At 35.8% G+C, this 24,888-nt stretch overlaps 2 protein-coding genes across 6 annotated transcripts in view; one reads left to right on the top strand and one right to left on the bottom strand.

The window, feature by feature from the left end:
• The window catches only part of ATR (ATR serine/threonine kinase), a 66,777-nt gene extending 53,681 nt beyond the window's left edge, over positions 1 to 13,096 (bottom strand). For 2 of the 4 annotated variants that reach the window (XM_058188306.1, XM_058188304.1), the window contains exons 1-6: positions 12,794 to 12,941; positions 5,332 to 5,423; positions 4,069 to 4,218; positions 2,729 to 3,603; positions 2,111 to 2,304; positions 34 to 222 (exon numbers count right to left, since the gene is read on the bottom strand). In XM_058188306.1, the coding sequence (XP_058044289.1) occupies positions 34 to 222; positions 2,111 to 2,304; positions 2,729 to 3,603; positions 4,069 to 4,218; positions 5,332 to 5,423; positions 12,794 to 12,900 (1,607 nt within the window). In that variant the 5' untranslated portion in view covers positions 12,901 to 12,941. The other 2 variants (XM_058188305.1, XM_058188307.1) reach the window with 2 other exon arrangements.
• A 3,330-nt stretch (positions 13,097 to 16,426) lies between these two features.
• PLS1 (plastin 1) overlaps positions 16,427 to 24,888 on the top strand; it is a 74,408-nt gene continuing 65,946 nt past the window's right edge. For both annotated transcript variants that reach the window (XM_058188476.1, XM_058188475.1), the window contains exons 1-2: positions 16,427 to 16,565; positions 20,046 to 20,115. The gene's annotated coding sequence lies outside the window, so the exon portion shown is untranslated. The remainder of the gene's footprint in view (positions 16,566 to 20,045; positions 20,116 to 24,888) is intronic.

A 24,888-nucleotide genomic window follows, 5' to 3' on the forward strand; every position in this document is an offset into this window, starting at 1 on the left:
AAATAAAGTAGAAACTGACTTGAATTCTTTTACCTGTTGAAATCGTCTCTAGAATGGACTGTACACATTGTGGCCAGTTGAGCTATTAAAGCAATTCCTTCTACAATTTGCAGAACTTCCACCGGAAGGTTGTCTTGCTCCAAAAGCGACAACAGCGAGTCTGCTTTCTGGCATATCAAATTCCACAACTTGCTCTTCATTTTCATGTTCATGATATGGGGCCTATGAATCAACATTTTAGATACCATTTTAGACCATTTTGTGGTAAGTTTACTGTGAAACTAAAAGTGAAATAAAATATCTGGAAATAGTGAAACTAGATGAAGACTGTTTTAAATCTTTCATTTTGAAAGAAACATGTTTAAGGAAACAAAATATACGTATTAATATCAGACAATCTTATGTAACCCTATAATGTATATAAGAATGGTGGCATTAATTATCCTGATTTTTAGATTTACCTTTAAGTATATTTAGTTTTTGTTTCTTTATGAAATAAGGTAAAGGTTCCCCTTGTACATATGTGCTAGTTGTTCCTGACTCTAGGGAGCGGTGTTCATCTCTGTTGAAAAGCCGAAGAGCCAGCACTGTCCGAAGATGTCTCTGTGGTCATGTGGCCGGCATGACTAAATGCCAAAGGCGCATGGAATGCTGTTACCTTCCCACCAAAGGCAGTCCCTATTTTTCTATTTGCATTTTTTACGTGCTTTCAAACTGCTAGGTTGGCAGAAGCTGGGACAAGTAACGGGAGCTCACCCCGTTATGCAGCACTAGGGATTCAAACCACTGAACTTCCAACCTTTTGATCAACAAGCTCAGCGTCTTAGCCATTGAGCCACTGTGTCCCTCTTAATGGAATACATGTGAGAAAAAAAACTGGGCAGAATTAGAAAGTTATTGTGTGACTCCTCAGAAATCATGATAGGAGCTTGGCTCTATTTTAGCCATTGTTCTATTGTATTTCTTACAGTAAAAGCTCCAGGATGCATTAAGAAAAAGTTGAGACAGAGATAAAATTTTGACCTGGAGCAGTTAAGGATTTTTATGTTATTGCTTCCTTTGAGTCAGTTTTTGACTCCTGGTGACAACCAGACAAGTCCCTGCAGTTTTCTTGGCAAGGTTTTTCAGAAGTGGTTTACCATTGCATTCTTCACAGGGCTGAGAGTGATTGACCCAATGTCATTTAGCTGGCTTTATGCTTCATGTAGAACTACAACTCACGTTACCTGGTTTTTAGCCTGATGCCTTAACCACCACAACAAACTGGATTTCCAAGGACAATTATAGATGCTAATACTTTAAATCAAAGCACTACCATTCAAATCTCAAGTAATCTGAGTTCCTGCAGTTGGAATCTGGATTTTACATACAAACAAAATTAAGCAGTTTCTTAATTAAGCAGTTTTATCCAGATGCATTAGCGACGTCCAAAAATCTGAATTATTGTCAGTATTAGAATATGATTTAGATGATCCAGGTTAACGTTAAAATATTAGTTATTTTTCAAGAACTCTGGAATAAGAAACTGAAATATAACAAAGGTACTTTAAAAGTATGAAATGTATTTCTTTTAAAGTTAATACAAAATAAATTTTACAGAAATGTTAACAATTAAGCAGTTTGTGAGTATTTAAAAACAAATGCATTGCTTGGAATGAACCAACAACAGTTTATCAAGAATAGCTCTTGCCAAAGCAATTTTATCTTCCTTTTGGTAGTGATGAGTTTATTTGACCATCGAAATACAGTAGTTACATCTTAACTTCAACAAGCATTTGATAGTGTCCTAAAATCCTAGTAGAGAAGATGCAAAATGTGAACTTAACTATGTTACTATTAGATGAAAATACAGTCAACTGAAAAATTGTATGTAACAAGGGTACACCAAACTGGGAGATACCAAGAAGTGTACAACAGACCTTTGTACAACTATTTATAAAGACTTGAATGAGAGATTAGAAACTATGTTAATCAAATCTACATATACTCTAGAGGGCATGACAAACATCTTAGAGAACAGTATTAAGATTCGGAAGGAACTGGACACAAGAAGCATATTCAAAATAGATCCAAAAATAAGATTGGTTCTTAAAAGCTACCAATTACTTACTTTGGTGGCGCTGACAATTTTTTAGGATGTTTTAAGGATAGACATAAACGAAGCCTTTTTTGTGGGACATCCTCACTACTGCTACTACTTCCCCCATCAGTATTGGAAGTCTCTGGATAACAGCTACACTGCAGCTCCTGGATGATTTCTGCTGTCACAGTCTTCAGCACTACATAGAGTGGACTCAGCAGATACTTAATCAAAAAGAAGAAATTATACTATATAACATCTTCATAAAATTCATATTTAAATAGGATTAAAAGGACATAAAAATATCATATATACTTCCTTGTAATTACTGGATTATGTAGGTAAACAGGTTTATTCACTTTAAAATTTTAAAATAAATATGTACCAATCAATTATAAACTCTACTAAATTGGTATCCTATACTGAAATTACACTGTAAACTCATGAATTTAGACCACTAAAATGTTTAAGTTATTCTTGCTTGTGTTGGAACAGAAAGCAGAAGCTACTGCCACAAAACCTGATGGCATTAGCCTTAGGAGAAAATGAGCTTCTACTTAACACTAAATCTAATAATTTCCTCAAAATAATTCTCTCTTAATTTGTCAGCATTTTGTGGCAAACCTTTGTTAACCTAATAACACTTACTTCTTGTTCTACCTGGCATCCAATTGCTGAGATGAAAAATCTGCAAATGTTGTTAATAGAAGTCTTTCTAACCGGAACAGCAGATTCATATCCAGCTGGCACATACATCAAGAAATACTGTAGTATGTGACATAATACTTCTTTTATCTTCATAGACTGGAGAAACCTGAGCACATCAGCTTCAAACAATGAATGAAGTTTTTCCAGTAATATGTTTAGATAAATAGGTTCAAAAGTCTCATGAGAATTAATTTGAAAAGGAAATAAAGTTCTCACTAATATTAAGAGTGGTTCTTCATATAATTCCAGCTTTGTAGAATCCATTACAGGAATGGATTGCAAAATTCCAAATAGAAATGAGAAGAAATTATTGGCTAGATCTTCTGGAAGTCCTCCAAGTTCTAGGAGTTCTGTTAAAAATACCATACTCAAAATTTTAACTTTAGGACTACCGTAGTCCAAAAGGGAACACCCTATTCCAAAAAGGATAATATCTTGTGGTTTGAAAAACATGTAAGAAACTATATGAGTAAGAATCCTTATTGAAGTTGTTTCCAAGCATTCTACATTATTCATTCCATTTAACTGTAGTTGGACAGAACTTAAATTGCCCAGATTTACAGTGGAATCGCAAGAAAATCTGCTCACAACCGCAGGCCATGTCAAAATCTTTTCTATAGTTTTTTCATGGATTGAAATCAGATCTTGAAGAAGATACAGGAGTTCTTTTGTTGCCAAGTTAAACAAGACACAGTTCTTGACTTTGAAAAGGCAGAGTAAAGAACAAATGACATTACTAATGTTCTCATGTAAAATGTGGCAGTTTGGACTAGCAGCAATTCTCAAAAGTCTTGCTATTATCCAATTGCTGAATTCTAAAGAAAAGAAAAAAGAAAACATTATGATCATAATATTAATTAAGACTAAAAAATTCAAGGGTAAGAGAGTTTCTTTTTAAATCTTCTTGCTGCCACCTATTGATTATTTGGATTTTTGCAGATAATATCTGGTAGCTCAATTAATTGTGCTATTTCCCTTTCCATTCATTTGTAATTCATATTCATTCTAGAAAATTAAGGAATTTCTAAGAGAAATTGGAAATAGATATAAGGTAAGCAAAGGAAGTCCATTTGTGCAAACTTGGATATTAATATTTATAAAATGCATTTAACTTGAGGTTCTAGAAAGATATCAATCATTTCAAAGTATATATGAGATTAAAGAAGAGTGCATTTTTTCAGATAAATTTTTGTTTATGACCTGATATAAAATATATAATTCACATTTCTGCTATAATTTGTTGAATTATAGATCCAATAGATATGTTTCAATAAACTTACCAATACAGCTGGAATCTGTGTCATTTTGCTGATTAGGTCCAGTTCCATTTACAAACACAAGTGGAGATGATTTCATGATATGAAGAATAAAGTCAAGCAGCATTACAGAACTTGGCTGAGATTCAGTCTTCTTCATAAGTTCCAGAGCCACTAAAAAGATAGCATAATCGAAACAGGAAGTTCAAAACCTATTTCCTATTTCAAGAAATATGTAACATTTCTTGGAACTCTATAAGAAATCTGTACAATTACAAAGGAATTCCTTGAAGGTAAATGTTTTGTTTCTCATGTATGCTATACTGCTTCCTTTCTTCTTTCTTCCTCAAAGAAGTCATACAGGAAAATAAAATACAGGTAGTCCTTGACTTACAATCACAATTGAGACCAGAAATTTTGGTCACTGCATGAAGTGCTTATTTAGCAAGATATCATGTGACTGTTTCGATCAACAACTGGTACCTGGAGTTGCGATTGTTAAGCAATCTCCCAGGTTGCTAAGTGGGTAGAGCAAAAGAGCTACCTGCTGGAAGGAATCAGCCCCACACTGAATCCCTCTGGGGTTGAATCTCTCTGACAGGCAGCCCTTTTGCTCTTTTCTCTAGGGCCCAATGCTGCTAACACTCCATGGCAAAATCCTGTTTGGATTTCAGGACAGACCTTTTTGAGTCAGTACCCAGACAAGAGGGAGCCCTTTAGGCAGGCAGCAATGGCTTGTGGCCTTCCTTGCCAGCTTCCTCAATGACTTTCTAGGAAAACTGATTGGGAAGATTGCAAATGGAGATCACATGATCACAGGGTGCTTGGTAACCAATCATAAGTGCAAACAATTTGTGAAGTGCCCAGATTGCAATCGTGTGACCATGTAATTCCAGGCATGGGTCATAAATCCCTTTGTGCAATACCATTGTAATTTCAAACAATCACTGAAAGAATGGTCATTAAGTGAGGACTATCTGTAGGGAGTGCTTCTATCAAACTACCATGACCCAACAAAGCATAACTAGACTAACCAAAAATGACTTAATTATATTTTAATCAATCCCTATCTAAGAATTATTTTCCTTAAGGTGAAAGTTAATATTTCATTTTGCAACAAAGAATATTTTTATCTAGTTCTTTCCCTCTGCGGTATGAATGAATAATAAGACTGTCTAATGTTAGAGATTTTGTCCATGACCATAATTTAAGGTTGAAATAACATGTAGCAGAAATCACACATAGTTTGAGTTTTTTAAATCTAGTCCATTTACTAACTTTACTCACCAACATCTACGTCCACAAGAATTCGATCAATGAACTGGCAGAGTATTTGTCTTGGCTTCTGTACCACGGTATTATATTCTTCTGGTGTAGCACTGAAATAAAGATGCATTTAAAAGTTACGTTATCAAAAAAGTTACCTCTTATACTGAAATGCATAAAATCAAATCCAGTTTTTATTATGGTCACAGACCAGAATAATAGTAATATATATAATTAACACACACAAATATATATATATGTATGTATGTATGTATGTATGTATGTATGTATGTATGTATGTATGTATGTATTTATTTATTTATTTCAAGATGGCGCCGACGAAGGCTGCCTTGGTGAAATACTCTCTAATGGTTTCTTTATTTCTAATTGTTCTCTGTGACTCACTACAGATTTCCTACTCACGAGACCATCTGCTAAAAATTAAGCAACATTTCTTTAAGGAGCAGCTTTCTTTGATCTCACCACCGCCTGTCTTTACAAACACGGAAGAGATTCTAACACAGGAGGAGGCAATTCCCACAGAGCCATGGATTACTAGAAAACCAAACAACGGAAGCGAAGGAAGAGAGGTAAACGAGCTGGGATCTTAAACAGATTAAGAAATCGCATTAATTAATTAATTAATTTATTTATTTAATCAAATTTTTATACCGCCCTATCTCCCGAAGGACTCAGGGCGGTTTACAGCCCGATAAAAATACAAATATAATACAAGATAAAAATTAATTAAAAATTAATTAAAATTAAAACTCCTCTGCCTTCAATTTTCCTAACAAATATATGCTCACTTGTAAATAAGATAAGAAATACTTCTCTTAAACAAATACTATTCTGATTTTCGCAATTAAGCAGTCCTATGCTTCTCTGAAACCTGGTTAAATGAATCAATTGAAGATAGCAGCCTGAATATTCCAGAGTTTCAGATTGAACAATCAGACAGGATTACAGAAACATCTGGTAAAAAGAAAGGAGGAGGCTTATGCCTATATATTAACAACAACTGGTGTCAAGATTTTAAAATAATTTACAAATTCTGTGACAACAATTTGGAGACTTTAATTATCAACTGCAAACCATACTATTCGCCTCGTGAATTTTCCTCATTTCTTCTAATTGCTGTTTATGTCCCACACAAGCCTGTGTAAACAAGGCATTACGAACTCTAGCTGACCAAATCATGGAGGCTGAAGCCAAACACCCTTATTCACTGGCCATTGTTTTGGGAGATCTAAACAAGGCAAACTTAAGGAAAGAGCTACCAAAATACTTTCAGCATGTCAGTTGTCCCACCAGAGGCAAGAATACTCTAGACCATTGCTACACAACACTAAAAGATGCTTATCAGTCTTTACCACGTGCAGCTGTAGGACACTCTGATCATTGCATGATTCACCTTGTACCTGCTTACAGGCAAAGACTTAAAACCACAAAACCAACAATTAAATCAGTGAAGACCTGGACGGAGGACTCAAAATTAAAGCTACAGGCATGCTTTGACTGCACTGATTGGAATATTTTTGAAGATACACCTGGATGAACTCACAGATACTGTAACATCATATGTCAGCTTCTGTGAAGACCTATGTGTACCTACAAGGAACTTGCGAATATACAGTAACAACAAACCTTGGTTCACACCTAAACTTAAGCAGCTACGACATTCCAAAGAGGAAGCCTACAGAAAAGGTGATAAAATGCTGTACAATCAGGTCAGAAATGCACTAACAAGGGAGATCAGAGCAGCAAAAAGAAGCTACTCTGAAAAGCTAAAGAATCAGTTTTCAGCAAATGAACCAGCAAACATGTGGAAAACTCTTAAAAATATCACCGGCTATGGCAAACCTCCTTCCCAGGCTGAAGGTAATCAACAACTGGCAGATGACCTGAATGAGTTTTACTGCAGGTTTGAAAGGAAACTACAGCCACCTATCTCCACAACCCCCATCTCAGATACACCAACAAGAGCCAAGCCTCCTACAACTGACCCCATTTCATTGGGTTCACAACCCCTAGTGATCACAGAAAAGGAAGTGCAGGACCTATTTCACAGACAAAAGCCAGGAAAAGCTCCAGGCCCAGACAAGATAACTCCTTCTTGCTTAAAAGTCTGTGCTGAACAATTGGCCCCCATCTTCACCCATATTTTCAATAAATCACTAGAGATGTGCTATGTTCCTTCTTGCTTCAAACGCTCTACCATCATCCCAGTGCCGAAGAAGCCCACCATCAAGGAACTGAATGACCACAGACCAGTTGCTTTAACATCTGTAGTCATGAAAACCTTTGAAAGGCTAGTGCTTTCCTACTTGAAAACCATCACAGATCCGCTGTTAGACCCCTTGCAATTTGCATATCGAGCAAATAGATCAACAGATGATGCTGTTAATATGGCTCTGCACTACATCCGACATCTTGAGTCTCCAAAGACCTATGCAAGGGTCCTCTTTGTAGACTTTAGTTCATCATTCAATACCATCATTCCAGACACTCTTCTAACTAAGCTACACCAGCTACAGGTACCGGAACAGACTTGTAAGTGGATCACAAGCTTCCTAACAAACAGGAAGCAGCAGGTGAAGCTAAGCAAGATCACATCAAATACCTGTACAATTAGCACAGGGGCCCCCCAAGGCTGTGTGCTCTCCCCACTTCTCTTCTCTCTGTATACCAATGATTGCATCTCCAACGATCCATTTGTTAAGCTACTGAAGTTTGCAGATGACACAACAGTGATTGGTCTCATTCAAGACAATGACGAATCCGCATATAGACGAGAGGTCGACTAGCCTGGTGGTGCAACCAAAACAATCTGGAACTGAACACACTCAAAACCGTAGAAATGGTGGTAGACTTTAGGAGAAACCCTTCCATACTTCCACCTCTCACAATACTAGACAACACAATATCAACAGTAGAAACCTTTACATTTCTAGGTTCTATTATATCGCAAGATCTAAAATGGAGAGCTAACATCAAAAACATCATCAAAAAAGGACAATAAAGAATGTTCTTTCTGCGCCAACTCAGTAAGCTCAACTGCCCAAGGAGCTGCTGATTCAGTTCTACAGAGGAATTATTGAATCTGTCATTTGCACTTCTATAACTGTCTGGTTCGGTTCTGCAACCCAACAAGAAAGACACAGACTTCAGAGGATAATTAGAACTGCAGAAAAAATAATTGCTACCAACCTGCCTTCCATTGAGGACCTGTATACTGCACAAATCAAGAAGAGGGCCGTGAAAATATTTACAGATCCCTCACATCCAGGACATAAACTGTTTCAACTCCTACCCTCAAAACGACGCTATAGAGAACTGCACACCAGAACAACTAGACACAAGAACAGTTTTTTCCCGAAGGCCATCACTCTGCTAAACAAATAATTCCCTCAACACTGTCAAACTATTTACTGAATCTGCACTACTATTAATCTTCTCATAGTTCCCATCACCAATCTCTTTCCACTTATGACTGTATGACTGTAACTTTGTTGCTGGCAATCCTTATGATTTATATTGATATATTGACCATCATTTGTGTTGTAAATGTTATACCTTAATGAACATATCTTTTCTTTTATGTACACTGAGAGCATATGCACCAAGACAAATTTCTTGTGTGTCCAATCACACTTGGCCAAGAAAAAATTCTGTTCTATTCTATTCTATTCTATTCTATTCTATTCTATTCTATTCTATTCTATTCTATATATATATATATATATATATATATATATATATATATATATATATATATATATATATATATATATATATATATGTAGGTCTTTGGTTATTCGGGTTTCTCCCGTAAAATTGGAAGTGTCTTGGCGACGTTTGACGAAGTCTCATTCGTCATCTTCAGGCTTCAACCGTGCTTCTGGGAGCAATGTGTGATTGCAGCTGTTTCTTCCTTTTAACTGCTAGTGGGGTTTGAACTGATTGGGTGGGAGCTTGGCTGTGCTCTGATTGGATGTGGGTTTTTGTGCTCTGATTGGCTGGGGTGTGTCCTGTTTGGGTGGGGGCTTGGTTGTGCTCAAATTAGTCTGAGTTGCAGGGGGATCTGAGCTGGTGAGCTGCACTGCTGCTGTTTGGCTTCGTGTTCGTGGTCGTGCTACATCTTCGTAGTGGGTGTCAGTCTGCTGCATGTATGGATTGCAGGGTTTGAAATGGCTAATGTTGCAGCTGCGGTCTGGCTTCTGGTCCTTGGTCGTGCTTCCTGATCAGTGTGGGTTTGGGTGTGCTTCTGGGTGGATGTGTGGTGGTGACATCCTGTGTGGACCTCGTGAGTGTGGGTCTGGTGTCATTCCTCGTGTTAGGGACACGTTTGTCAATAAGGCAGGTTTCAAATGGCTGGTAGGCGGGAGGTATCGTCTCGTTTGTTCATGCTGTGTGGGCGTTTTTCTATCTCGATGGCTTCTCTGATTATTCTGTTGTTAAAGTGTTCAGTTTTGGCGATAGTTCTGGTCTTTTTAAAGTCAATATCGTGTCCTGTGACTTTAAAGTGTTGGACCAGGAAGAAGTTAGTTCCTCTTTTTGAATGAGTTCTTGTGTTCTTCAATCGTGCACTTATTCTTCTGTTGGTTTGTCCGATGTATGTGGTGGGGCAGGCGGTGCATGGTTCATATACTCCTTGATTTTCTAACTCAATTTTGTCTTTGGGGTTTCTTAGGATGGTGGATATTTTTGGTTTGTGCAGAATGCTGTCTTGATGTTATGTTTGTGGAGGATCTTGCTGATTCTGTCTGTGGTGCCTTTTATATATGGGAGGGCTGTGCCATTTTCTTGCTCTCTGTCTTGGGTTTTAGTGGGGGGTTCTTTTTGGATTAGTTTGGTAATCTTATTTCTCTGGAATCCATTGGATGTTAATGCGTTTGTGAGAGTGTGTAGTTCGGTTTTAGGTGTTGTTCGTCAGCTAAGCATTTTCACCCAGCACAGATCAACTCCGTAGCCAAGACACTCATCTCTAGAACAAAATGCTTAGCTGACGAACAACACCTAAAACCGAACTACACACTCTCACAAACGATTAACATCAATGGATTCCAGAGAAATAAGATTACCAAACTAATCCAAAAAGAACCCCCCACTAAAACCCAAGACAGAGAGCAAGAAAATGGCACAGCCCTCCTCCCATATATAAAAGGCACCACAGACAGAATCAGCAAGATCCTCCACAAACATAACATCAAGACAGCATTCTGCACAAACCAAAAAATATCCACCATCCTAAGAAACCCCAAAGACAAAATTGAGTTAGAAAATCAAGGAGTATATGAAATCCCATGCACCGCCTGCCCCACCACATACATTGGACAAACCAACAGAAGAATAAGTGCACGCATTGAAGAACACAAGAACTCATTCAAAAAAAAGAGGAACCAACTTCTTCCCTGGTCCAACACTTTAAAGTCACAGGACACGATATTGACTTTAAAAAGACCAGAACTATCGCCAAAACTGAACACTTTAACAACAGAATAATCAGAGAAGCCATCGAGATAGAAAAACGCCCACACAGCATGAACAAACGAGATGATACCTCCCGCCTACCAGCCATTTGGAAACCTGCCCTTATTGACAAACGTGTCCCTAACACGAGGAATGACACCAGACCCACACTCACGAGGTCCACACAGGATGTCACCACCACACATCCACCCAGAAAGCACACCCAAACCCACACTGATCAGGAAGCACATATATATATATATATATATATATATATATTTATATATATATATGTAGGTCACACCCCCATCCAATCAGAGCACCAAAAAAAACCCCATCCAATCAGAACACAGCCAAGCTCCCACCCAATCAGTTCAAACCCCCACTAGCAGTTAAAAAGGAAGAAACAGCTGCAATCACACATTGCTCCCAGAAGCACGAAGTTGAAGCCTGAAGATGACGAATGAGACTTCGTCGAAGCGTCTCCAAGACACTTCCAATTTTACGCAGGAGAAAACCCGAATAACCAAAGACCTACATACAAACACCCACGAAAACCTCAGAAAACAAATACACACAATACACACACACACACACACACACACACACACTCATTGTATATATACTCTGTATGTGTGTATGTGTGTATATATATATATACACACACACACATATGCATACATATATACATACATATACACATACACACACTGTATATATACTCTGTGTGTGTGTATACACACACACACACACACACATACAACTGTATATTGTTAAATTGTTTGCACATGTAGTAAACAAATAAAAAGTACAACATGAACTATTTAAAACATTGCAGTTATTAAAATGCTGAATTTCAAGCATTGTATAATTTTTCTCTTGGGAAAAGAAGTTGTATTTTTAGAAAATGAATTTTCAATCGACAGCAATTTGTTCAGGGTATCAAAATCTTAAGTAACTTGTGAAACATATCAAAAGCATATTATTCAATAAGAGATGGAACCAAGCTACCAATGTGAAGTATGCTACAATTATCAATGATTTTGTGAATGAGTACTTACATACAATTAGAATTGTTAGTGTATTAATTAGATTGTGCATTTCACTTTTTTCTGCCACTTCCTATGTATATGTGCTCAATTGAGAATAGCACTTTATTCACATTTAATTGACCTCTAAAGTTATTCTAAAAAGCGATTCAGAAAGTATAAGATCTCTAGCCATATATTTATCCATCATATAACATACTTTCATAGGCTAGTGACCGGCATAACACCCTCAAAAATCCATCCCAAACTGAATAACAGAATTGGAAAGAACCTTGGAGGTCTTCTAATCCAACCTCCTACTGGAGCAAGAAATCCTATATCATTTCAAACAAATGGTTGTCCGATCTCTTCTTAAAAACATTCAGTGTTGGACCACTACAACTTCTGCAGGCAAGTTGTAGTTCTGCTCCGTTGATTGTTAATTGTCAAAAAATTTCTCCTTTGTTCTAGGTCACTTCTCTCCTTGTATAGTTTCTATCCATTGATTGCCTTCTTCTAATGCTTTGGAGAATAGGTTGATCTCTTTTATTTGGCAGCCACTTAGATATTGGAACACTGCTATCATGTCACCCCTAATCCTTCTTTTATTAAACTAGATATACCCAATTCCCACAACCATTCTTCCTATATTTTAGCCTCCAGTCCCATAATAATCTTTGTTGCTCTTCTCTGCACTCTTTCTAAAGTCTCATCAGGCCTTCCAATGTACTAAATTCCCAGAAAGTTGGGTAGTGCCACATTTATCATTTTTGCTCATTAAGGAAAATAAAACAAGGATGTGAGATAAGAGTGTACATATGCTGTAAAGTATATCTATTGTGTAGTAAAAGCAAACAAAAGGTATAGTAATTCATAACTTCAATTCCCATTAATTAAAATATTAGCACAATGTTTTTCTAGGCTAGGAAAAAATAACAGCAACGGTTTTTTTGGATTTACAGTTCTGTTCAAGAATTGTTCACCTCCCCACTTTTGCCAGTCTCTGAATTGCAGTTCCACACGACCCAAGAAAGACAAATAATGATGAAACGGAGCATCTCGAGCTCCTGGGGAGAAAACTTGATAACATATTGTAAATACAGCGATTCAGAAAGAGCCTGAAGGCAAGCAGCAAAAGGATGAAGTACTTTTGACTTTCAGCCTCACAGACCTGCCCAGTTCCCGGAGGGCTGGAATCATGGAAGCCATTTCGAGCCCCTGGTCAGCCATCCTTAACTCTGCCGAGTCTCCCGCCAGCTCCGTTTCGACCCTTCGCTGTCCCCACCCCTTTTCCTAGCCGTCAGGAAACTCATGGACGGTGGCTCGTTTGAGCCAAATTTCCCACAAAGGAGATTCGTGTTTCTTCCATACTTGTACTTCATTCTGTAGATTGATTGCTTTCCGCGGAGAACTTCATATTAGATAATTTGCATATGTCATATTATTAACAACTCGCTGTCATACACAGCGCTTTACTTTTGAAACTTCAATTCTACCTACGTCCTGCGCTGAACTGGGCGGAGTTTATTTCCTAATTCATATATGTTGTATGTTTTGTAAGTTTGCACCAGTGATGCAGTAGCTTTTTTTCAAATTATTCCCAGTTGTCTCTCTGTACGATTGTCACATGTGTTCAATGCAGGAATACGTCACTATAAACGACTTCTGATACTTCAAACCTGTGCTGTTTCCTAGCAGGCTAATCATATCACAGTACATAAGAGTTGCATGCAGTTCTACTAACGAAATTCAGTATGCACACTAAACAACATTTGGAGAGACAGGATTCTCTTTAAAAATATCAGAACTGAAAAGACAAATATGCTCAAGTGCTGAGAATATTGGTAAGGACCTATGACTGGATTAGCAGTTGACTGGGTTATGCTTCTTGTTGGCAGTTCCTCCAGAAAGCATGTTTAGAAAGGAGGGATGAATACAGCGGGTCCTCAACCTAGGACCACAATTGAGCCCAAAATTTACATTGTTAAGTGAAAAATTTGTTAGGTGAAGTTTGCCCCATTTTACGACTTTTCTTGCCCCATTTGTTAAGTGAATCACTGCAGTTCTTAAATTAGTAATGTGGTTAAGTGAATCTGGTTTACCGATTGACTTTGCTTGTCAGAAGGTCACAAAAGGGGAGCCCACATGAATGCGGGATACCACAACCGTTATAAATGTGATTCAGTTGTCAAGCTGAATGTAAAATGTAATGTAAAATGTAATGTAAATCATGTGACCATGGGGGATGCTGCAACAGACATAAGTGTGAAAAATGGTTATATATCACTTTTTTCAGTGCCATTGTAACTTTGAATGGTGATTAAATGAACTGCTGTAATCGAGGATTACCTGTAAACGACTTCCATGTCAGGTTATTCCTTACAAAGGAGGGCTGGAAAAGATTTGTGTGAATCAAAATGTCAAACACTGCAATAATAGTTTGTGATTCTGATGCATTCATCTCACACATTTAGTACTTGCCAATCAGCCTCAATCATTGGACATGTTTGTGTGAGAAACTCATGCAGCGTAAGACATAATTTAACCACACCAATTCACAGAATTTTGTCTTTATCTTAGCTATGATTTGGCTCTTTGGTATGATGTGAATATAAGTATACAATTTTTCTTAGATTAACATCTGTTTTTTCAGTTCTTGATTTCCCAAGCTTTATTTATTAAATAATTTTTTCATTAGGAGCTCAAAATACTATACACAGCACCCACTTCTATTTTTCCCCAAAACCACCATGTAAGATAGGTTTATCCAGTGAACTTTCATGGTTGAAAATACATTAGAAAGTGGATCTGTCCAACCCTTAACATTACTCTAAATTTGCTCTAAATATTTAACAAATGGAATAGGCCGGGAGTTAGATAATAAGATAAGGTCCCAACACTTTAGCAGTTGCAGGATTGAAGGTGGATTGTGATAAGAGGGTTATGGGCGTTTAGTTTTATTGTTATTGTTAGTTTTTAGTATTTCGGCCATAAATTATATTCATTTTATAATGTTTTTAACTTGTATTATATTGTGTTTTTTAAACTGGCTGTTAACCGCCCTGAGTCCTTTGGGAGAAGGGCGGTATACAAATTCGATTATAAATAAATAAAAATAAATTGTAGTCAAATATATTTGGAAAGCATTCAGTTGGAGCAAATTGCTTTACTGCCTGTCATGACTGCAAGTGTATGCAGACTTCTTTTATAGTGGATAATGTTTTATATCCTTACCACCATATTACCATCATCATTATGGCTGAACTTCCATCTCACAGTCATTTGTAGTTGGGTGTGACATAAATTTAATCAATTATTATTACTATTATTATCTCCAGACCTCATCAAAATCTGAGATTGCAAAATTATCTGAGAGCCTTTAATGGGACTGAACCCACCATCTGAATTACTGTTTCCACAACACATTAAGCTACTCAGTATTTTTATGAGATTGCTTGTTGTTGTTAGTTGCGAAGTTGTTTCCGACCCATCGCGACCCCATGGACAACGTTCCTCCAGGCCTTCCTGTCCTCTACCATCCTCTGGAGTCCATTTAAGCTCATACCTACTACTTCAGTGACTCCATCCAGCCACCTCGTTCTCTGTCGCCCCTTTCTTCTTTTGCCCTCAATTTTTCCCAGCATTAGGCTCTTCTCCATTGAGTCCTTCCTTCCCATTAGGCGGCCAAAGTATTTCAGTTTCATCTTCAGGATCTGGCCTTCCAAAGAGCAGTCAGGCAGATTGCTTGTATTGCTACTTTATCTTAGTTCAACATAGTGTTTTAGTCAAGCACAGAGCGTTATTGAACATTATTCTTACTCTTTGAACTTTGACAACTACCATTTCTAATTATTGCAAGCTGGAATTTGAAACCAGCTTCCAGAAATTCCCATCCAAGGACTTAATATGATTAAGAAAATGATTAAATAGTTCCCAAAGAAAATTATCTACATATCAGTAGATTTTGTGGGCTTAATTCACATCATGCTCATTTGTTTACTCATGGTATAAATGAGTGAATCACTCATTTTTGCACATAAAGTTACAATACCAAGTTTACAAATCATAATGGTTGGATTCATGCAGTAACCAAACCAAAGCCAAACTATAAGGAATAGTAAAATGTGAATGCAACTTGTTTTTTAACAGAACCATAGTGAATTTGTACAAGGAATTATTGTAGTCAACTCAGCTCCCATTAGAACTACATTTCCTTAAGATCTACTCAGACTGAAGGAGCGCAGTTTCCAAATCCCCAGCCACGACAGCCACTGTCTATGACTGTTGGAGATTGTAGGAATTGTAATGCTCTAATATCTTGGGGGTTATCGAACTGGGGAAAGGTGTTCTAAGACAGGGAGTCTCGATCTCTGTAAACTTTTAAAATCACATTACTTTTTGCGCAATAAATGAACCAGGTAAAAGCTACCCGTCGAAAATTCATCAGACCCGTAACCAGCTCAGAACACCCATGAAATTTAATTAGTTTCGTTTCCCCGAGGATAATTACGAGTGGAATTTGATCCCTAGCAGCTCTCCTCCCGAGTCCTTTGTAACGGCGATGTTTGTGCTATAAACCCGCCTCCTACTGCCGGGAAGACAAGGAGACTGATTTGTATAGCTGTCAGTCAACAGCGATACGAGGGAGGGTGACTGCCTGCAGGTGTTCTCCTGTATACGGTAGTAGTTTCCAAGGCTTAGTTCAGAAAGTGGATCTGCGAGGAAATCCAACTACGAAGTGGCTGCGGCAGGCAGGTGAGTCCGGATCCTTGATGTATGACAGGTACCTTTCCAACAGGACCGGTAGGGCGGCTAGCACCGATTTTTTAAATTTTATTTTACTTATAGAAATGCTGTTCATCAAACGGACGGTTTGTTTTTAGACAGCTTTGTTTTGTAGGCTTTGTCACGCTACTTTCGTGAGTTTTATTTTTTAACTCTCTTTCTTAACTCACACACCCACAGCTTCTGTGTAAATAGGCCCTTTAAGATAAGTGAACCTTGATTAAATACAAAGCAAGCCTGCCATTCATAACTATTTCCTCCAGCACAATGTGTGTTTTCAAGAATCTCAATCTTCACAACAGCAATTTACAGTGTCCTTATTCTTAGTCTTATAAGGGTGCAAAGTGCAATTTTATAAGCTTTAGATAGGCTATAGGAAAAGTATGAAACATGCTTTTCAAAGGTAGAATGATAGATAGCAATTTTGAGTATGAAAACAGATTATATTTCTGACAGGAGTAAACATATTTCTTATGAAGGAAACTGTTCAGAATTGAAATAAAGGCTATATTTTAGCACTTCCCTTGAAACAAGATGGATGAACAATCATTTCTAAAGAAGCAAAACTCAGAAATATATAACTCCTGTAAATTGAGAACTTATTTTTGATAAGTCTTTAGAATTGCTGCTGAAAATGGCAACGGTCTATTCATTCACAGTGAACCATAAAATATGCATACCTCAATAAATTCAAAATTTATTCCTTCTTGCTTTACTTTAAAGATTAGAGGTGTATCAGTGATATATGAAAGATTTGGGATAACCCTAGGCTATGAAACATCATATTAGTTTTACTTTTTATGTATAACTTTAGGATCTTTCTTGCTCATTATAATAGATAGCAACGGAGGACAATAAAAAATTCATGTAGTAATCTAATCGTAATACAGCCTAGGAACTCAAAATCCCCCTATTGTTTTCTAAAGAGATTAAATATGTATCTGTTTCTAGAATTTGCCAATATATTGTTGCAAATATTTTTGATATGACATTGTGACTCCAAATGCTGTTTAATATCAAAACAATTTGAGGTCTATATTCTACGATAGCATTGAATTTGGTTTATGTATTGAAGCTGGAATTTGAACATGTATCCTTCCACGGGAATGTAATAAAGGATCCTGTTTTACATTAACAACACAGTTAATAATTTTCTGCCTTTCTGAAATTCTTGATTACTTTTTTCTCTCTCATTCTTGAATTCAAAACTGCTTTAAGGCAAATTTGTTCTTCATTCTGATCAGAGGTTTTCAGTATGAATTATTTTTTTATTTGTATTGTCCTGCAATTTTATATAACACACACACACACACATATACACATAATTTCAATAAAACAATATTATATAGTTGTGTTTATATACATATGAAAAAATAAGGCAACAAGTAGTGCCTCCTTTTAAGATGCCTGTAACTTTTATTATATATTTTTAAAGAAAAAAATAGCCCCCACCCATCTTTATAGCTTTCTTTTTCATCTTTCTGTAAAATTTTATATTGTGTGATGGTATCACTGTGAGCTTTCAGACAGAATCACTCAGAAGGCATCAATTACATTAAGGGCAAAATATAATAATACTTGTTGAAATGTGAGCTTTACAAATTAAAATAAATACTATTAAAATACAATGGCAAAATTAGTAACTTAAAACAATATAAAACATACTGATTAAAAAGGAGGAAAGAAATGGAATATAAAAACTTTCATGCATAATATTCACCCAAGGAAATCTTGAATGAAGAATTAGTTCAATAGATGTTTAAAGACATAGTGGGGGAAGACTCAATATTCAAGAGTGAGAACACCTTAGAGAATAGGATGAAGGGTGAGGCATCATATGAAGGGATATTTTATCAAGTTTAATGGGCATCTAAAAAAAACTTTAAAATTGGATACAAATGGATATATTAATCCAGAAGATTTTAAAGGTTTATGTAGAATTAGAATCAGAAAGCTTTCTTTTGGGACTAACTATAGAAAAAAATAGAAAAAGTCATAGAACTTTGTTTTTATACATGATAATCACAGCAAAACAATTATATAGTCTAAGAAACACTACCCATAATGGAAGAATAACTGGTAAAGAGATGGAAAGATACAAAGATGGTTAAATAACCTCTTTTATTAGAGAGAAAAAAAACTATGTTCATGTTTGGCTGGAAATAGACTTTTTTCTATGAAATAGAAAAAAAATACACTGATGATTTGTGGGTTTGATAAGGAAAAAAATGGTTAATGGGAAAAAAAGACTTATTTTTAATCATAAAGTGCTAATACTGTAAATAAAATTATATTTTTGCTGCAGAAAGAATCAGAAGCTTTTTTCTATTTCTTTCATTTTCTCTTTTTGCACATTTTCTCTTTTTGTACTTTTTCTTTTGTTTATTTTGCTTTGTATTAGTGTGTATTAGTTATGTTTTTTGAAAAAAACTTTTAATAAAATCTATATTTAAAAGTGAGGATAGGAACCCCAGATTTATATAACTTCAAAACTACATGGCCATGTATCAGAACCTACCTGCCTTTAGTAATTATACAGGTCTGCAAAAGGAGAGGAAATCTATTCAGTACCCTGCTCCCAAGCTGTATAGGTCCAGTATATAAGAAGCACATCTTAAGTCTTAGCTTTTTTTTCTAATAATGTTACATATCAGGCAAATGTTTCAGACAAGAAATTTAGGAAGAGAAATGCCGGTCCTGAGAGGGCTTCTGAACTAGTGATCAATAATGCAGTATTAGTTAATTCAGTGATATGGGCCAGAAGCAGTGGTGGGATTCAACTAATTTAACAACCGGTTCTCTGCCCTAATGATTTCTTTCAACAATAAGTTTGCCAAACTGCTCAGAAAGTTAGCAACCGGTTCTCCCGAAGTGGTGCGAACTGGCTGAATCCCACCACTGGCCAGAAGCAAGCAGGAAAAAAATCCATAAACAGTGAAAGTATAGTAAATGTGTCTTTGTGAGGATATCTCTGCCATTAGTACTGTAGCATTCTAAATAATCAGTTATCACTTGCATTAGAATCCATATATGGTAATGTAAGTTAGGCCATTAACCTTTGACCACACTGCTTTATCTTATCTGCTTAGAACAAACTTTAATCCTGATTCCTTTGGACCTTGCAAAAATGAAATAAAATTAGTTGTCTTTAAAGTCTGACAATTTCTTTGTTCTGGAATGATTTGCCTCTTTGAGGACATATTTGGCACTGGGACTGCTATTTGTAGCAACAATTTTTAGATGCTAAATGTATTTCATAAAGTTCTCAAATGAAAAATATGCAATAATTTACACAACCAGTGTAAAGATGTATCTATCTACTTCTGCATAAAAACTGCATTTGGAGTTTTCTCATTAAGAATGTAGGATGAGACATGGTGGAGAAAAGAACAAAGCTGAGCAAAGCCTTGCCTGATTTTTGTATTATGTCTCCCTCTTTTTCCACTTTAGGAGGATTCAATTAACCTTCTAGAAAGACTTTGCAAGGGCTGAAAGGAGTGAAAGAATCAGGAAATATTTTGTAAGTTAATTCATTATTATAAAACCCAAACTAATATCTTGTCTCTTAACCTTTAGTGAAGAAATCTTTGAAATGAGCTTTGAATGTTTTCACATAAATTCCTAAGAATAAAAGAGTTGGGCATTGCTCTTTTGGGCATTGCTCAATGCAGAAATTGAAATTCAGGCATTCACGAATAGTGACTGTCAAAGCACATCCTGTGAAGAGCCCATCATGGTCTCAAAAAATTGGCTCCATGTCAAACTGCTCTTATAATTATAACAGTTTTACAACAGTTATTAAAAAAAACAATTGACATGAGGTGGAAAAACGCTTTGATCTTCTATTTGACATCCTTCATGATATTTGAAGAATGCTATCATATTTCACCCTAGTCATCTTTTTTAAGGCTAAATATAAACACTCTTCCTATATCTCTTCATAGGCTCTTGATCTGTTTCCCTGATTATCCTCATTACCCTTTTATGAAACTTTCAATTTTTGTAAAGTCATGCCCAGAACCATATACAATAGATAAGAGCTGCATGAATCATGATGAAAGCAGAATAAATTGAAACAGTTACTCCTGTGATGTGGAAATTATACTTGTGTTAATGTGTCTAAAATAGTATTGCCTATTTTTTGCTCAGAACATTACATTGCTGGTTTAATGTTCTATTTGCATACAGCTACTGTTTCAATTTTTTTTTTACACAGGTACCATATCAAGCCAGGAACACACATAAACATTTTATACAGTTTGATTGATTTTTGACTTATCTTTCTTAAATTTCATTCTAATACTTTCAACCCATTTCTTTAATTTATCAAAATAATTTTGAATTTTATTTTTAGTATTAGGTTTTCTATTTGTTTTGTTTTTTCAACTATACATTTGATAAGACTTCCATCTATCCATTCATCCAAGTTATTAATGAAAGTATTATACAATAGAGGCCTTAGAGCTGCTCCTCATAGCACCCCACTTTGTCTCTCTCTCTCCAGATTGATAAGGAATTATTGATGAGCTTCTATGATTTTTAATCATGTATATATCTACTAAATTGTTATGCATCCAGCATACATTTAACTAGCTAGCTTTAAAAGATCAAATGTTTTACTAAAGTCAAGATATATTTGTAGCATTCCCACAAATTATTAAGAAGTAACTTAAACAGAAAATGAGAAAAACAACCTTGCTAGAATAATAAATCCCTCTGACTTAGATGATTTACCATATTGTTGTCAAGGATTTTGCATACTGAACACTTTATGATCCAGAATCTTTTGATGCTTGTTGATTGGTATGTAGTTTGCTATACCTTCCTTTTGAAAGTGAAGACAATAGTACACTATCCTTTCTGTGATCACCATTCTGCAGTTCTCCAAAATTTCTCAAAAATAATACATAAGAGTTTATTCATCTGGATTATAAACAAGTATTTTTATTATCCTAGAAGTGGGTTCCTTTGATCTTGGCAATTTAAATTATTCAAAGAAACAACATGTTCTGCAACTCCGTTTCTATCCATCTCAAACTTCAGTCCTTCTTCTCAGTTCTGCTGTTCACATTTTCCTGGTAGAAAACTTTGTTGTTTAAGACCGGATCAAAGTAGGAGTTAAGTGGCTCTGAGTTTTGTTTGTTAGCATTAGCATTTTGTCATCTTAATTGAGCAGCTGGTATACACATTTCTTTTCTTTTCTTTTGAATATATCTAAAGGAGTCCCTTTTATTATGCTCAGCATTCTTTCTTAACATTAGTTCATATTCAATTTTCCTTTTCCTAATGCCACTATCACCATTTGATGCTACCTTTATGGGCTTCTCTTTTCATTTCTGTATATGATATTTTATGTTTTCAAATATTTACTAGGTTTCAGACATTTTTGGGCACCGACATTTGCCATTTCTGCTCGCCTCCAACTTCTTTTACCATAAAAATAGTTGATTTTAAAAATTTCTGAATTACATTATTTGTTACATTGTTCAAGTATTAACTTACCTGAATAGTTTTGATCCATAAAAGCCTTTACTCTAGGACTTCATTGGGAGTCTTTTACAACAAAAGGACTAATTCCATGAAAATTATTTTCTATGGTCTTTGTTTATTTTATAGCTGTTATGTGATTTTACTCTTAAGCATAATCAACTTCATTTAATATTTAATATGAATTTAATTTGATTATAATCTGTTTGCTTTAGGCTATTCTAGAGCTAAAGATATTACAATGTTTTCAAAGTTTGTATTATTTTATAAAACTTATTTAAAATAATGAAATTGTAATGTCCTGCAATAAATAAATAAATCTGACTCATCTGGATGGTTCAGTTTTCAGAAAGATTGAGCATTCAGGTACATACAATTCAGAGTCTTGGCTTATGTGTAGTTTTAATCTTGGCTGTTTTTATTATTGTCAAGTTCAGTTTTATGTCACATAATTCCACAGTTATTCTTGTTCCCAGAAAACCCTAAATCTCTGAGAGAAGAGGAGGACTAGGAGTCAGGTTTCACACATACCATATTTATTCATAAGTAAGTCCTATTTAATTCAAAGGAAGTTACTTCCTGTCGAAGACTACTTCAGCTTCAATTGCAACAATACACGAGCACACAATAGATTTAAGCTTAATGTTAACTGCTCCAATCTTGATTGCAGAAAATATGACTTCAGTAACAGAGTTGTTAAGGCTTGGAATAAACTACCTGACTTTGTGGTCTCTTCCCATAATCCCCAAAGCTTCAACCAAAAATTGTCTACTATTGACCTCACCCCATTTCTAAGAGGTCTGTAAGGGGTGTGCATAAGAGCACAAGCGTGCCTACCATTCCTGTCTTATTGTTTCCTTTCGTTATATCCAATTAATATAGTTATTACATACTCATACTTATATATATGCTTATATATTGTATAGTTATTATATGCTTATGCTTATATATACTGTGTGACAAAATAAATAAATAAATAAAAATAAAATGTACAGTATATATTGAAATGTAGCATCATAAGAATATCTGCCTCTTGAGAACAAATACTCTATTGCTGATCTCATATGTTATGCTATTTTGTAATGGCATAGCATACCATTACTATAGTAGTAATGGTATTACCATTAGTAGCAGTCCATTTAGCATAATATGAGCCAGGTCAAGACAGATGGTTCTCTTAAAGGGATGAAGGAAAAAGTGTCAGGGTCAAACCGTGAAGTTTTGGGCTATAAATTGCTGTATAAGATATTCAGAAAGCACAAGGTTCTGGATTCCAGTTAGCAAAATTGTTCTGATATATTTTGATCCTTAAGGCAAAGAATAGTTCTTGATACCTCTATTTTACCTACAGAAGTATTTCAGACTGCTGAAATACTCAGTGAAGAACCTCCTCACCCACTGAAAGAAGTAGCTGCAGAGAAGAGATCAGTCAGGAGTTGTTATTGTATCTCTCATCTATCTGCTCAAGTATCCCAACAGCTACTTTGCGGCTCCTAATAGAGCAATCACTCTTAAAGTCATATCCACTGGAATGATACCTCAATCTACTATAGCTCAGCCTACTTATCTTGTTACATGTAAATCAGTGTAAACAAGTTTTGTCTAATTAAGTTGAGTTCTGGATATGACAATGCATAGTCTCAAATTTTAAAATAGCTAGAATAACAATATACTTTTTTGTTAGCCAGAATGCTACAGCAATTTTTGTTCTGAACAAAGGATTTGAGAAATGAAGTTCATCTTTGCTTATAATATAGCACAATTGAAAACTGTGTAAAGTGGATGATGGATATGGATAGCACATTTGGGAAGTTTTTAGATCATTAACATTGGTATAATTATAGGAACTTGCTGACTAATTAAATCCTTTAAAATGTTTCAGTCCAAAATCTGGCTCACTGCTATTCAGTTCATATTTTTAGTTAGACCCAGTGTGTAATTTATATGCATAAGACAACTCCTTTCTGGATTTCCTTTACACGCTCTTCCCTGTCATTAGTAATTCTTTCTCTTTATCCTAAGTGACTTTACCAGAGTTCCTAGCATTTTGCTGCCAAATGCATTCTTCATCAGAATCATGTGGTTTAGAAGTATAAGCCTGTAATTTTCCTAATAGCTTTCATTTACAAGCATGCTGGTAGCTTCAGGCTCTGTTAAGAGTCACAGATGTTCTTTTCTACTCCCCCTGTGTATCTATTACTTTTTCTTCTTCACCATGATCTCTCTATGCATTTGCTATGGCAGATTTTGATCACAGCCAGTCAATGCTTCTACTGTCTTTCTCTCCCAAAGTAGGTCAAGAGAGAAAAAGAAACATGAGGTCCCACATTCCCAAGAGTGCTGGGTGTACAGTTTCTGCTGTTCTCTTTGTCTCTCTTTAAGCTAGCAGGGGAATGGCACATCCTTTTGGGAAGAGAACAGCTCCCACTTTACAACAAAATGTGTAACATTTAGTGATAGCAAAACTGTTGAATGTGGCATTCTTCAAAAATGTTTTAGCTGTAAATGGTTAGTAATGGATGATTGGTTGCTAGAAACTTCAGAGGTTTTGTTTGGAAATGTAGAATGAGCCTTTCTCTTAAAACCATTTATAAAGATTTAAAAATAATAGCATAAGCCCCTGAATTCCTAAATTACCGCATATAATATAGTGCCATTTCTTTTGCCGTGATTTACAAGTCCCATCCTTAGTATTATCTTTGACCTTTGAATCACAATGAATGTCTGAAGAATTAGGTAGTGAATGTCTGAAGAATTAGGTGGTGTGCGCTTTTGTCATCCATCCAGAAGAGACTGATATGACGTT

Source organism: Ahaetulla prasina, chromosome 6 (genome assembly GCF_028640845.1).
Source record: "Ahaetulla prasina isolate Xishuangbanna chromosome 6, ASM2864084v1, whole genome shotgun sequence".
Classification (NCBI taxonomy): Eukaryota; Metazoa; Chordata; class Lepidosauria; order Squamata; family Colubridae; genus Ahaetulla; species Ahaetulla prasina.